Source organism: Amphiura filiformis, unplaced genomic scaffold, assembly GCF_039555335.1.
Source record: "Amphiura filiformis unplaced genomic scaffold, Afil_fr2py scaffold_35, whole genome shotgun sequence".
Classification (NCBI taxonomy): Eukaryota; Metazoa; Echinodermata; class Ophiuroidea; order Amphilepidida; family Amphiuridae; genus Amphiura; species Amphiura filiformis.
This window is the reverse complement of record NW_027305499.1, coordinates 80,660-96,801: the sequence shown is the minus strand read 5'-3', so window position 1 is coordinate 96,801 and position 16,142 is coordinate 80,660. Positions and strand designations below refer to the sequence as shown.

Here is a 16,142-nt window from a genome sequence, read left to right as displayed (position 1 = left end):
CACGATTTACTAATGTGACTGAAATATTTGCTTTTTTTTTTTTTTCAGGGGTAGTGCCAGAAATTGGGGCTGGGCCTCAGGGGGAAGCTCCATCCTAGCTGAATTTGGTTCACTTCATCTAGAATTTTCATATTTGTCAGAAATCACAGGAGATCAAAAATATCTACAAAAGGTAAGTTGGATTTGTATTATTTTACTTTTTAGAAGTTTATGGGCTTAATCAGAGAAAATAAAGGTAGAGAAGCGACACTCCGTACAATTAACGTGCAGACGGCCTATACCGATGTGAGGACAGAAAATGTGACTCTCCTGCTAGTCTCGGCGCTGGCCAGACTGTATGCGGTATGAACAAAAACATAATTAACTGGTTGTGTAGGAGACTAGCAGGAGAGTCACATTTTTCTGTCCTCTGCTGTCCTCCGGAGTGTCGCGGTCCTGGCTTAATTAACCTGACAGCACATGGGAGCAAAACATGGTGTCACCAAAGAGAAGCATTGGGTGTTTATCATCATCATCATTCAGAACAAAATCACTCGGAAGATGACATTAGATTATGATTAGTGCGTCAATGTAGAACTCTCTTGAGGAAACTAGATAAGATATAGTAAGTAGCTTCTAACAGCTTTTATTTTTCTCTTCCTGATGATATATTGCATTCTGATAATGAAAGAAACTAAAGATTATGTAGTATTTGCAGCCCACTTATTCATGTTATTCTATCTGATCAAGCATTGTTTCGAATAGCCTATCTACCATATTCTATATAATTAGTGTCTGGGTGCTGAGGACTGTCACATTAAAGCAATGAATTGAACATCAACATTAGGAAATTATACAAGTATCTGAAAACACAAATATCTGTTAAAGTCAAAATCATAATTCTAGACCGGAAAGTTTTAGATGGTAATTTTATTTGGATGCTTTGCAGAAGTTAGTATTACATGTACTTGAAGATGGGAATTTAAACAGTTGTCACTTGAAAACATCTAAATGGGCACTTTTTAGGGAAGGGGGTGATAATTATTCATTTATTCAATTTTAACCCCTGGACACTACTGGTCATCTAACAGCATTTCTGATTGGTTGATAACTTGATATGCTCATTTCAGTTGCCAATTATGACTCGGCTTTAAATTATTTATGGTCAAACTTGCATTTGCTGATGATCTCATTAATACCCTCCTTGATTGGTTCAAAATTGGACACAATTTTCATTTTGGCCAATCGGCAGGTAGTTCTCATGGGGTTAAAACTGTTTGTCACTGAATTAAGCACTCTCTGTCATGTCAGGCGCCTACAGATTACGTCCCTCAGTATTTCAGCTGCTCAGATTTTCAGATCAACACCACTGCAGATATTACACTTAGAAAGATGAGAAAACAGTCATATTGCACAGTGCCCACTTGTTTTTATTCAAGAGTAAACACTGTCTTCAGGCAATTCAGCTTTTCTCTGGATCCTTGGAATATATTCTATTTGAAATCCATACTCCCCTATGGAATACATGATCTTAATCTCTCACACAGGGGGTGTAGATTTCAAATGGAGTCACCCATTCAGGTAACCCCTTTTGAAATTCACGCTCCCTGTGTGGATGATTAAAGTCATGTCTTCCATAGGGGGTGTATGTATTTCAACTGGAATTGCCTATCTTATGGTCACCCAATAACTATTTCCTCATTTGACATTTTCAATTTGGGGATCTATTGATGAGAAACTTCCAGACCAACTTCAGTTGTTCCTTCATGTAATTATTTTGTGTATAAGCTAATCCAAACCCTTATCCTAATCTGAGCCCTTTCCCTAAGGGCTCATATTGAAATTCCCTTACACAGGAAGGTGTGCGCCATCCTGCAGCTTTCCTGTGCTAGCCTTCTTTTGTTAAAATCCTGTGTGATTATAACACTGCAATTAGCCACTTGAATTAGGAGCGCGCTTTCCTGGGTTGTGCGATGAGCCGATTAGTTCAATTAGTTCAACAATCAATAAAATTGCCAGTCTTTGATAAACTTTTATTATAATCCTTGTCACCAGACCACTTCAAAAGGCAGGGTGTATCACTGATGCATATAATCCATCCGTTTTATGACCGAGCTTTCCTGAGGCGCACACTTAGCGAGGGGAATCCTGCCTTCTTTCTGTGTGAAAGCGTGGTAGGGTATTTCAATATGAGCCCTAATTCTAGCCCTAATATTCATGTAAAATTATGTGAAGGAATAACCAAAACTAACGATATTCTAACTCTTGTAGCTGCTGCAGCTTTCCCTTTTGGAATTTCTTGAAGCGCATCTTCTGTGACGAATGAGCAAGTTGATGCTCTGAGATCATTTTTCAATGCATCTTAATTGCCTATTGCCGCACTGTCATATCCTCCTATTTATCTCCCATTAACTTGTTTTAACTCGGAGTAGCTTTCGGATAAGATATAAAAACCAGTGTAGTAACTTTGCTTGCTCTTTTTTCATGAAAACAAGCTGCGACATAACCCAAATTGGTTGGCTTGTAACTAAATTATACAGGCATTATTCCATTCATGGGACAGTAAATGACAAATCTTCACTCGGGCAAAACCAGCTAGGCAAACATCTGCGGAGTTCTCACAGATCTCTCGCTTCGATTCTCACACATCACAGTCCACTGGAGACAAAGTTCAGTACACTGCATACATCTGTAAACATGCAAGGTTTTAGGTACCAAACCTCATGCACAGAGTTGCAAAGCCGCAGGTCAAATAGATCGTGTTTAGTAGAAGAGTGTGAACTGTTGCACGATGAGTGTGACTATTTTGGTTAATAGTGACTCTAGGCTATATAACACAAGGTGGAGCTGTCTGATGCTACTCCTGCATGCCTGACATTCAAATATAAGGAAGGATTTATAAGCTATCTTTCCCTGTTTACAGACGTACCTTGGGTGGATAAACACCTCAACTGAATCAAATGTCGAGTTGTTTTTCCCAATGCAAGAAAACGATTTAGAAACCACAGTGAATTTAATATAACAAAATTGTAGTAATCTGATGTGTTCAACATAATTCTGAGGATGTACAATTTGTAGACTTATTTCAAGAAACATCCAGCTATGGTCTCTAATGCACATTTGTTCACTGACAAAATTGATTGACAAGCTTGCAGGGGGCCCTTTTTTACACATTTGTTTAGGGTATAAAAAACACCTTCCTTATATTTGCAAGCTAGACAGGCAAGAGCACACAGCACCCAACTCCAAGTTTCTTTTTACCTGAGAAAGTGGAGAACTTTAACGTTATAATTTTAAGCTGACTGCAATAACTGTTTTTCAATAAGCAAAAAGGGTTTTAAATATTGTAAAGCTAGTAACATCTTTAAAGTTCAAGGCAAGAGGTATTGGCAATTCAATATAATGGGCTATTCCATTTAAAATTTACACTACCCCTGTGGAAGATTTAGCTTAGGTCTTCCACAGAGGGAGTATGAGTTTCAAATAGATTAGACAATCGGTTACTTCCATTTAAAATACTCACTCCAGTTGTGGAACATACATGTAGGTAAAGCCATAATGGGATTATGGGTTTAAAAATGATTAACCCTGACCAATTACATATGAAATTCATACTCCCCCTGTAGAAGATATTTCCAAAATCTTCCACAGGGGTAGTGTGGATTTCAACCTGAATAGCCCAATCCTCTTCTGTATTTTCTTTGCATTGATTCATGTATTATTTGTAAGAGTGACAATTCTCACGATCACCCAGCGATATATAAATTATATATTTGTTTTTGCTTCCCCCTCAAAGTAACTGATGCATTAGGCTAAGTAAAAAATAAAACATGTTTCACGTCAAAAAAAAAAAAAAAAAGGAGGAAGAGGGGGCTTTTTATTTTCTATTTTTTATCGCAAAATTGGTGTAAATACCCATACTTAGAGCTGTTTTAGTGTACAATCCGTACATACAAATAATGCCTGGAAAAAGGAGGAGGCCCTTTTTTATTTGTTGTTCTGAGAGTTACACCCCCTCTAATGATCACAAAACCTTCCTAAAATGTTTCTTGTATCTCAAGAAGGCTATAGAAAGCATTCCAACTTCCTAGACATATTTTTTGAAAAATTATAACTGAATTTCAAAAAATAAAAATTTATTTGAGAAAACCTCAAAAAAGGAAGCGGGAGGGGACGTGAAACATGTTTATTTTTTTATTTGGCCTTATGTAATTCATTTTAAATAATGTGTGGGCTTTATATACAGGTAACACAACTTCTAAGTTCCCCCTAATACTTTTTAAAGTAAGTCGAAAAATATTTTACGAAATGTAAAAATGTAAAAAGATATGTATAGCCCTGTTTGTTTTACCCCTGTGGAACAATTTATAGCGTCACACATCATTGCGTTCAGTCATAATGGTTAATTATGTAAGAAAAGAGGCCGTTTTAAAAGTTGCACCTGAGCCCATAGCAGTCAGGTTTTTTGTAATATTAGATTCAATCATGTTTCACAGTTTATCACTGACTAACAACGATGCGTCTGCGTCGTCTGCGTGATTTCGCGAGGGCAGCTTTAGCTTTAGCTTTAGCTGGCCTCACGAAGTAAACCACGCAGGCGCGCCAGACGCGAGTTGTTCATCGATGATGAACAACGGCAAAACATGATCGAATCCCTTTCAACAACGAAAACAAGCTAAAGATCGTCTAATTCACACGATTATTTCATGAGGAATGACCAGTTTCGTCATTGCCACTAAACACAAGAAGATCGATGCTTTCCTGTTGATAGCAGGAAAAGAACTACAGAATAAAAGAGCAATATTTAGCCGCTTCCTCCAAAATAATGAAAACAACATGTAGCGCACACAAGTTCTAGGTATGGCAAATTTCTGAAGCGTATCGCGTATACGCGCTTCCATTAACTTGCGTTCGCGTATACGCTACTGGGAAATTGTGGATTCATCGCGGATTAACAACGATTGGCGCCTGTACAAAGGTATAGGAAAAGTTGTTGAACAAACACATGAATAGGCCTGTCCTCCTGAATTGTTTGAGAGTTGACTCCTAGGGCCTCAGATGCAGCTTTTAACACAGTTTATAACTGTCTCTTTTTTTTTACATAATGAACCATTGTGACTGAGCGCAATGACGTGTGACGCTATAATTTGTTCCACAGGTGTAAAACAAATAAGGCTACACATATCTTTTTACAAGTTTGCATTTCGTTAAATATTTTTCGACTTATTTTAAAAAGTATTTGGGGGGAACTCAGAACTTTTGCTATGGGCTCAGGTGCAACTTTTAAAACGGCCTCTTTTCTTACATAATTAACCATTGTGACTGAACGCAATGATGTATGACGCTATAAATTGGTCCACAGGGGTAAAACAAACAGGGCTATACATATCTTTTTACATTTTTACATTCCGTAAAATATATTTTTTCGACTTATTTTAAAAAGTATTAGGGGGAACTTAGAAGTTGTGTTACCTGTATTTACAATGGTAATTTGCAGTATAACATTCATAAGATTTATTATGAGTTTAAACAAATTATGTTGGATTTTAAGGAAACAAATGTGCAGTAGCGAAATATGGTACACATGTACGTACCGGTAAAAATCGGTGAAGAATCCCCTGTTAATTACATGTGTACTAGAAAATAATGTAATCACTCTCAAAATGTATTAAGAGCGTAATTTGAACTTGGAAATAATACAAGATCACTGTCAACATTGGCATTGTTACCATGGTTACAGACAATACCTGGTCTCGTTGGGGCAGTTATAGGTGCTGGCGCTTAAAAACGACAGCCTTTTGCATTTGTAAGTGTGTACTTTTTATAGATTTTGATCAATGATGTTAAAGATAATCAATATCTGGGCCAGTAACAAAACATTACGCCACCAGAACAGTGTGGTATTATGCACTGCGATCACAAACGTAATGGCCAACGTTCACCTGCACACATGCCGATTCTGCACACACACTGGTCAATAACATTGATTCAGTCATGCATGTCATTGTGATGAAAATGCTGTCACAAGCACTGCTCACTTAAGTCATGCTGGCATTTAGCAGTATGTTAGCTAAAAGGTAGTTGACCACATTGAAGCAGATAATGTAAGCTTACATGCGGTCGACCAGTTGACAGCTTCATCCTCCCACTTTACTGCATCACAATTGATATTTCGGCTTTTGAAGAAAGCTCATATTTGTCTTAAACCCCCAGTAAATTTTAGGATTTAGATATGGTCATTTTCACGGTAAAGGGTGTAACTTTGGATTTTTAACATTTTGATCCATAGTTTTCTAATAAAGCCACAGAATTCCATGATTTTTGGCCACATAAGTCATCTAGTTAGCAGCTACCTTGGGTAGCATAATCATCTTCGGGAGTTACTGCGTTCAGTTTTAGCAGGCTTAAATGTACCTAATATTGCCATTTTGAAAAACTGTAAAAAACAGTAACATTTTGGTAAAACCCTGTGTTTTCTTCAGTTAGTTCATGGATAATTTTTCTTATCCTGAAAGTACGGTCATATGTTCAGTAAACACTGCCACATTAGATTTAATTGTGAACAGCCCTGTATTTTTGAGAACCGGACTTGATATTTGTCGCTTCGAGGCTTCATTTTCCGTTAACAATTGTTAACAAACTTTGTGGGTATAGCTTTGGTTCATAATTCTTGGTTATTTCTTCACTTCTTCTTGATTCATAACAGTTGATATCTTAACTTGAAATGGGTAACAAAAATTAGTTGATTTGCAAGCTTTTAAAATTTTTATAAAATCTTGACTTCAAAGAGCCGATTTTCCGTTAACTTTTTTGCAGCCTCCGAAACAAACTGTTCAGCAAGCTTGGGCAAATATAAATAAAAGAGCTCATCCAATCTATTTATCAAAATGTAGCAAAGTAGATCCTCAAGTCACTTGTTTTTAAATCATGGAGATATATATCACCGTTTGAAAATGGGACCCAATACAAACTTTCCGTTAACAATTGAAGCCTCCGAAACAAATGAAGCCTCCGAAACAAAAGAAAACTTAATTATCATCTATGCATATCTAAATTTGTATGTTCCATATTGATATCTGCATTGTAATTGTTGCATGATATGTGCAGAATGTCATAAATTTAAAAAAAAATTGATATTATGGTTAATGCTTGAAAAATATACTGATATCCAAGAAAGCCCGTTTGGAGGCTTCACATGCAAATAACACCATACTTAACAAATGGGTGAAAAATTATCATGTTATAAATCTGCAATATCTGCCGCATAGAATCATTGATTCAATACACACAAGAAAATAACAGCTTAGATGATCCCAACAGTGTTGTTTTCAAAAAACTACTTCTGCCATGTTTAACCATTGTAAACATGAAGCCTCCGAAACAAAAAAAATGACTTGCTGTGATAATTTAATTTTTGTCACAACTGAAATTCAATACTTTGAAGCAAAGCATGAAAATTGGTAATTGTGATATTTTTTACCTATTTTTTCATGTCAACTTGTAGTAGTTAGCCAAATATTTTACTTTTATGATCACCTGTGTTGTTAACTGAAGCCTCCGAAACACAAATCGCTTGAATTGCCAATTCTAAAAATAACTCCAATTTCTGTGAAACTTGGCTGGGAGGTTCCTTTCATCAAGTAGTATTTGTACATGAAGTTAGACATTTAAATTATTTTAGGAACCCAATTAAAACTTAAAAAATATGTTTAAGGTTGGGAAATTTCCATTGCAAATGACCCTTGATGTTAAAAATTTTCAAAATTGCAATTACAAACATAGCAAAACATGGTATAAAATTTAACTTATATCTGTTGACTTACTTTGGAATGGGATTTCACATGTATTCCAGCTTTCATGTCATAATTTTCTGAGCTTATGTAAAATACATTTTTTCTTAGATTTTAACCAAAATGTTATGGAAATGTCAAATTTTTATCAGAAATCAAAAGGTTTAAGCCTTGAAACACTATTTTACTGGAATTTAAGTTGCTTCTATGCATGATTACAGTAAACAGAAACATATTTAAGTGGTTTGAAATTTTGACCCTAAAAATCAAAAGTTACACCCTTTACCGTGAAAATGACCATATACTAGCAGTCGCCTGCCTTTCATGGGTCACTGTCTTTCGCGGTCACTGTCTTTTGTGGTCTTTTTTTTTTTAAATGTTCTATTTAATGTGATTAGTGAGGTGAGAGGATATTGTCATTTAGAATTACAATCTAATGGTTGGTTCCTTAAGATGATATGAGCAAAATAATGATAGCATCATCATCCCCCATGGTGGTACATGTACCACCAGTTTTACATTCTGTGAGCCAATGTGATATTAATACATTTTTGCTTCAAGCAGCTTAACCCTAACCGCCTAAGGGCTTTTTGGCGACGGGAAGGGAAAGAAGGAAGGAATAAAGAGAGAAAAGAAGGAAAGAAGTTGTTTGCTCTGGGTGGGATTCGAACCCTAGACCCCTCGCATGCCAGGCACTGGGTCGGCGACACTTTGCCACGGGTCTTGGGCTTCGCTGGCCAGCTAAACCGTGCCTATATATCACTTAGGGCGATTGCGTCATCACACCACGTGGGATGCATGCCTAACAGCGCATATATCAAGTAGTATTTTGTAGTATACTGTCCTGTTAGGGTTAAGCAATTTATCTCAACAGTTTGGAATCATATGCTTGGGTGATATGTCTCCATGTAAGGTAGAAAATATGATCCGTCTCGTAGGGGTACATAATTGCACTTAATTATGTTAATTACCTAATTAAATAGGATCTTTGAAAAATAATTGTATTTTTTCTCAAAAATCTCATACCACATTATGTCAGATGTTATCTTTGATATCATTCAACTAGGTTAATTCAATACAGTCTTACTTGTTAGAAAACAAATATTTGTAAAGTGCAAAATTGACATAACCTGGATGCATATCTTAAGATACTCAATTCATGATCATACTGAGCAAACTTCATTCCTCCGATTGACCTACTTTTTGCAAATTAAGTGCAAACAAGATGAAAAGTTAACCCACTTAGGCTGATTCTAAGAAAAACAAAGTTTTTGATTTTAAGTGAAGAATTCCTCATGCAAAGTCTTGTTACTTTTGAATAAAGTTTTAGAAGGTGCTGCCAGATTTGGAACTTCATATGAAGTCAATGCTAATCTAGGTGAAATATTTGCTCTGCTTTTTTCTTTTCTTTTTTTTTTTTTTTTTTAAAAATAAATAAATAAAATAAATGTTGGCATTTATACAGCGCCTTTCACGTGTTTCAAAGCGCTTTACATTTAGTCCGCTGTCGTTAGAACATGTCAGCTGCCATACAATGCCCAAGGCATGATACTCATACCTTTGGGCGGCGCTCAATGGACAATATTCCTAACAGCTCCCCATTTCACACCTGGGTAGAGAGAGGCAAGTGAGGTAAAGTGCCTTGCCTAGAAGTGCACAACATGATGGCACCACCGGGGCTCAAGCCTGTACCGCTGCGCCACCGTGCCCTTTACATTGACTTTCCCCAGCGCCACCGTGCCCTTTACATTGACTTTCCCCAGCAATGACTCTCAAGTCTCATTATGTGGTGCTTCCTCTGCAAAATTATTGGAATTTAAAAAATCAAGTTCAAGATTGTCTTCAAAATACATATAACTCCAAATCCCAATGCAGAGGGAGTGCATCCATTAAACAGCATTACTATTACCAGTACTTGCACATTCTCTCTACTGTCTATGATAAAATGTGATGTATTGCATGGCTGTTAATATGTGTACTGCTCTGCTCTAGTTGAAGCAATTTCTGTCTAAATTACCTTTCTGGAATTTGATAGAATTTTCTTTCTTTTTTCTTTCATGATTTTATTAAGCCTCTAAATCTACTTCGATTATGCCAAGTTTCAGGTAACTTCATGAAAATAGAATATCAGTCACTTTTAATTATTTTTGGGAAAATCACATTGAATTCACATGCAAAAGTTCCAAGTTTGATAGCACGCCACTATGCTTGATTAAAAAGTGATATTTTCATTAAAATGAAAAAAATAAATAAAACAAGACACTTTGTTTTTTTGAGAATCACTCTATTCCCCATAGAAGACCTGCATCTAAAGTAAGCTTACCAAGAATTATTTCCTGCGCAGGCAAGTAATTCTAGAGGAAATTATATGATATATAATACGGACAGGGAATCAAATTGGATTTATAAAACCTAAAGCATTCACACAGGATCTGTGAAGCTAAGTACAGCTTAGTGGAACCATGGACTGACGGACGATGGTGGAACTGTGTGACTGGCTGATCTGGCACACAGGGAGTTTTGCAGAGAGTTTACTCTTCTTTTTGGAGTAAGGCAAAGAGGCTACATTACAGGAGAAAGGGGCATTGGGGGAGCTAGCCCTACCATTCCAATCCTAAGATCTGTTTAAGGGTTTTATTAGTAAATTAAATTTTGTTGATCAAATCTTGGCGTTTTGTCGTTCCAGGCAATATTTTGCGTAAGATATTCTTGTCAGGGGTATTTTTGCTTTGGAGATTAAAATTTGTTAGGTGTTTTAAAATTTTGTGATATATGTGTGTGTGTACACCAGTACTTTATGATATAAACTCCTCTCTGCCACACAGGCTCTTGGTTCCTGTCTGACCAATTTGTTGAAAATTATTTCAGCAAATTTAATTTACAAAACAATAATTATTGATAGTCTTCATTTTGTCCGTTGAGAAGAATTTGAATTAACTTGTGTGCCTACATTAATAGGCAGTTACAGATATTGTCAAAGTTATGAATATCTCAAAGGAAGTCTGGCTGTTACTAATATTTCCTGAAAATATAATTTTCAGTGCATGACAATTGTATCATGGTTACACGCAGCTTGCAATATATTATGTTATAAAGCCAAAATAATTGGAGCTTGAAAATCAAATTGCAGTATATGTGATTTTTTTTATTATTATTAATATTCAAGAATGCCAATTTTGGGTATTTTGTATAAAGCTGGCCTCCCAATACTCTATACTGTTGTCTAGTCGTACATATTCACTGCCTTTTTTGTTTTTATGGGCCCATTAATGTATGTTTTCTTTATTTTTACGGGACCCCTAGGACCCCAGGCCCAGGGATAATACACCCCTTAACCCCCTTGTTGGTGGCACTGTACATATTATAATTCCTGAGAATGGCACCCCTCTAAAAATGGTCTTCCTTCGAAAATCTAATGGTTACATGTACTTGTAGCTAGCATTTTATATTATGTATAGCAGTATAGCCTCGCATACTTCACACCTTAGCATACATTGTAATTCTATAGCAGATTTTATTTATAAGCTTCACCGTTCTTGTAAATTGCTAACTGTTATTGCTAAATTTTGAATCATTTATAGTGTAGATTATAAATTCTAGATTAAATTTGCACATATTGTTAATACCACTCCAGTGCTACCTACACATGTACCAAGTCATTTTTTAATCAGAAAGTTAACTTAACATCACTATTAACAAAATGTACTCAGCTATCCATTCCTTATCGTATCAGATCAGTTTTACCCATTTGAAATTCAAATATAATACCAAACCGAGTCTGCAATAAAAACCCACACTTGATAGGATCAACTCATTCGGCTCGGCAGAATCCACAAAAGATTTATGCATTCCAAATCATGTTAGCATTTGCCCACCTGCGAAACATGATTCTCTATACTCACGATGCATATTGCATGGAGAAGAAGCGTTTCAAGTGTGGGCCAAGACACTCCTATAGTCATAAATGTAGAGGGTATTTTCAGATGCTTCAACGCTATGAAAATGGTAATATACTCGGGTTACAAATAGTATTTTGTGAGTATCGAACCCTGGAGGGCACTTCCGATGCCCTAATTTCCTTTTTTTTCCTTTTTTGTACTAGACCATTATCAAATTATGCTCCATTATGGTGTGTAGTGGTGTAGTCATAACTCGTATCTTCACATCTATTTCTATGCATATTCAACAAGTGTTAGATGACTGTGATGCAGTGTGCTTTAAGTACTCTATTTATCGCACTAGTAAAAAGGAATGAAACTTGATCATGCATTATTGAAGATTCAGCTTTGATGAAGAGGTGGGGAGGAAATTTCTCAATCTTCAAAGGCTGCGTAGAATAGTTGTATGCAGTAGTTCAGAACTTGAAAAGTTGGGGAGGAAATTTCTGGATCTGTAAAGGCTGCGCATATGAAATAACAGTCATGCGGTATTTCAGAACTTGAAATGGATCATCTTTCTTTGGTGCTATCATTTTATTTTAAGAGTTTTAATGTTGAGGCACTTTTATTGGATGGAATTAACCAATATTTTTGCAGGCAAATTTGGCAAGAGGGGATGGAGCTACACGAACTTGTACATGATGCAAATGGTTTGGGGGAAATTTCAATTGATGCCCACACATTCGTTTTAGTTTTTGAGGATCTTTATAAGAATCAATAAAGTAAATTGGAGAAGGCATGGCTGTACCATGTTCGCTTGCTATACAGGGGTACATGTTGTACCTCTGGGAAATGCTCCACAATGTATATAAGTATGCAAATGTGATAATCTGATGATAAAATGATGGTGCATTTGGTTTTTCATATGTTTGTATTCGTAAATTTTTATACAATGTAAGTGCTGTCGGCATCAATGTCTCCACAAATAGCTGAAATTTTGCACTTTCTCATTGGCATTTGAGAGTTGCAAGCATATTAGGTAAATTAGAACATGGCTGTGGTGCCATATTGTATCAAATTGAACCAATTCTAAGTATGATGTCATCATAAGGCACTCGTACAACTCCACCTTTTAAAAATGAGTATGCAATTAGCCAACATTTAATCGTGGCAGATCAGTTGTAAAACAGGTGCATATTCGCTTGAAGTTGAGCTATGGCAAAGATGATATCTTACCCTTCCCAGAATCCTTTGCAACCTGATACATCACCTCATTAATCAATCAAAAGACAACCCATTACTTTGTACCGGTTCCTTTGTTTTCATTTTAAGAATAGCTAAACATGGGTCGATAGTCAAGAAATAAACATATTTTGCAAGGTCCAGATGTGCTCTGTTCATTGAGGTACTTTTTGTCACTATCGACCCATGTTGCACTAAATAGCAAATCAGTACAGAAAATTGAAATGGAAGAAGTGCATTGTGGGAAGTATAAGCTATCTTCTCTGGAGATACGAAAACTGTTCATAGCTTGGTCATTAGGCAAGGTAATCAAAATTGAGAGCTCTGATGCACAGTATGCTTTCTTCAATGCCAAATATTGTCTGACATCAGCCCCTTGCAAATATGTTCAGGTACTTTAACTAGTTTAGCCCCAATGTGTAGCAATCATATATGGTAGTGTTTCCAAATTTAACATGGCAAAAATGTAGAAAGTCCTTTAATGTTTGGCAAGAATAAATCTTGATTCTCAACAACTTTAAACCGCCATGTTGTGTAGGCGTACTGGCGTAGTGTACACAAATGTATGTGGAAAGTAAATAAGAATAAAGCAGAGTATTAAAGCAATCACCCTTTCACACATGTGTAAGTAAGCCCAGTGTGTAGGATGAACGGATTCAAGTTCCCAATCACCACTAGAACTAGAAGCAGCATCCTGTTATCCCTTTAGTATTCAGTCACTGGCCCGTCATCTTCTAGGATTGCAAGTGTTTAACAGGTTTCTCGTGACAGGTGCACCGGTTCAAGTACACTCAATACCAGGTGTACACACACATATTAATTGGCTTTAGATATGCATGAGAGAGATGGGAATCTGACCTTGCGTTGATGAGAGGAGCAAGGTAAATTTTAGAACATAGAATAAGCATGTAATTTACATTGATCACATCTTTTAATGTCCATATCCCAGAAGTTATGTCATAACTTCATCTACATGCTATCTACTGAAGATAGCTTGAAAGCCCTATGTGCTATCTACTAAAGATATAAACCATAACGGTATCACCGATCATAATATGTGACACGATCAAGGGAAATGAGTCGGATGTCGCTAATATTGATTTTGAGATATTGGCAAAGAAAGTGTTAAAATTCTTCTGTTTTATATTGTTTTCAGCGATTGATAAATTGATGTAACTTCACAAATGAAAGTCATATCAACATGAGGTTTTCAGTTTCTGAAAGCTCTTAATGTCCTCTTTAGAAACCTGTGTAAAACTCATTTTCGACCAAGGCCGACATGTGACTCATTCCCCTTGATCATGTCACATATACAGTCATGCATTGTTTCAGAAGCAACTTTCATACATGTATTTGTGGGCTATCTACTGAAGATTGCCTGCTAAACCAGTTGTGTCATTAATAACCAAAATGATATTCACATTCACAGTATGAGTTGATTCAGAAGTAACTTTCATGCATATAGTTTTATGCTATCTACTGAAGATAGTTAAAGCAGTTGTGTCATTGAAAACCAAAATGATATCCCTGATCACAAAAAACAGTATGCATCGATGCAGGTATATATCGTTGTATGCTATCTACTGAAGATAGCTGAAGGTAAAGAAAGTAGCTTTTATGCATGTAGCATAGTTGTGTGCTATCTACTAAAGATAGCTAAACAGTTGTGTCATTATAAACCAAAATGATATACCCAGGCACAGTATACAGTACTTTAGAATGTTGATTCAAAGGTAGCTTTTATGGATATAGTATTTTAGTTGTGTACTATCTACTGAAGATAGCTAAACAGGTGTATCATTAAAAACCAAAATGATATCCCCGATCACAGTATACAATATGCATTGATTCAGAAGTAACTTTCATGCATATAGGATTATGCTATCTACTGAAGATAGCTAAAGCAGTTGTGTCATTGAAAACCAAAATGATATCCTTGATCACAAAAAACAGTACGCATCGATGCAGGAGAAACTTTCGTATATATATATATATATATCGTTGTATGCTATCTACTGAATATAGCTGAAGGTAAGTGAGAAAGTAGCTTTTATGCATGTAGCATAGTTGTGTGCTATCTACTGAAGATAGCTAAACAGTTGTATCATTAAAAACCAAAATGATATCCTCGATCACAATATACAATATGCATTGATTCAGAAGTAACTTTCATGCATATTCATGTGCTATCTACTGAAGATAGCTAAAGCAGTTGTGTAATTAAAAACCAAAATGATATTCCTTATCACAAAAAACAGTATGCATCAATGCAGGAGAAACTTTTGTATATATATCATTGTATGCTATCTACTGAAGATAGCTGAGTAAGTGAGAACAGTAGCTTTTATGCATGTAGCATAGTTGTGTGCTATCTACTGAAGATAGCTAAGTAGTTGTGTCATTATAAACCAAAATGATATCCCCAGTCACAGTATACAGTACTTTAGAATGTTGATTCAAAAGTAGCTTTTATGCATGATATAGTATTATATAGTTGTGTGCTATCTATTGAAGATAGCTAAACAGTTGTATCATTAAAAACCAAAATGATATCCCTGATCACAGTATACAATATGCATTGATTCAGAAGTAACTTTCATGCATATAGGATTATGCTATCTTCTGAAGCAGTTGTGTCATTAAAAACCGATCCCCGATCACAGTATACAATATGCATTGATTCAGAAGTAACTTTCATGCATATTCATGTGCTATCTACTGAAGATAGCTAAGGCAGTTGTGTCATCAAAAACCAAAATGATATTCCTTATCACAAGAAAACAGTACGCATCGATGCAGGAGAAACTTTTTTATATATCGTTGTATGCTATCTACTGAAGATAGCTGAAGGTAATAGTGGGATGGCAGGAGCCATATTTTACCAGTTTCAGTCATTTAACTAATCAACTGCAGTGTACCCCTTAAAATTGATCTTATAGGAAATAGCCAATGAAGCCAATAATTGCATTTTTATTTCCATAAGTCTTGTGCTACTTGAGTTGATGCCAATAACAAATCAAAAGTTTTGGGCAGTTTCCCCTCCCAAGGAAAAAAACATGCACATGGTGTGAGAATGACACCCCTAATATCAAGCCATGTTATCTCCTTTATATAACCCAACTCATTCCTCTTGTGTGTCAGCTTTATTTGTGTCAATTTTTGAGTGCAAACACCTCCGACCTGCCTTAAGCATCTACACATTATAAATTTAAGTGGCGTCCCTCACAGACCATAAAATATACACAATGCATGA

At 36.0% G+C, this 16,142-nt stretch overlaps 1 protein-coding gene across 1 annotated transcript in view; it reads left to right on the top strand.

The window, feature by feature from the left end:
• Positions 1-16,142, top strand: part of LOC140143973 (mannosyl-oligosaccharide 1,2-alpha-mannosidase IA-like) — a 94,648-nt gene that overhangs the window by 56,527 nt on the left and 21,979 nt on the right. The window contains exon 5 of the mRNA XM_072165806.1: positions 49-172. Within this exon, the coding sequence (XP_072021907.1) occupies positions 49-172 (124 nt within the window). The remainder of the gene's footprint in view (positions 1-48; positions 173-16,142) is intronic.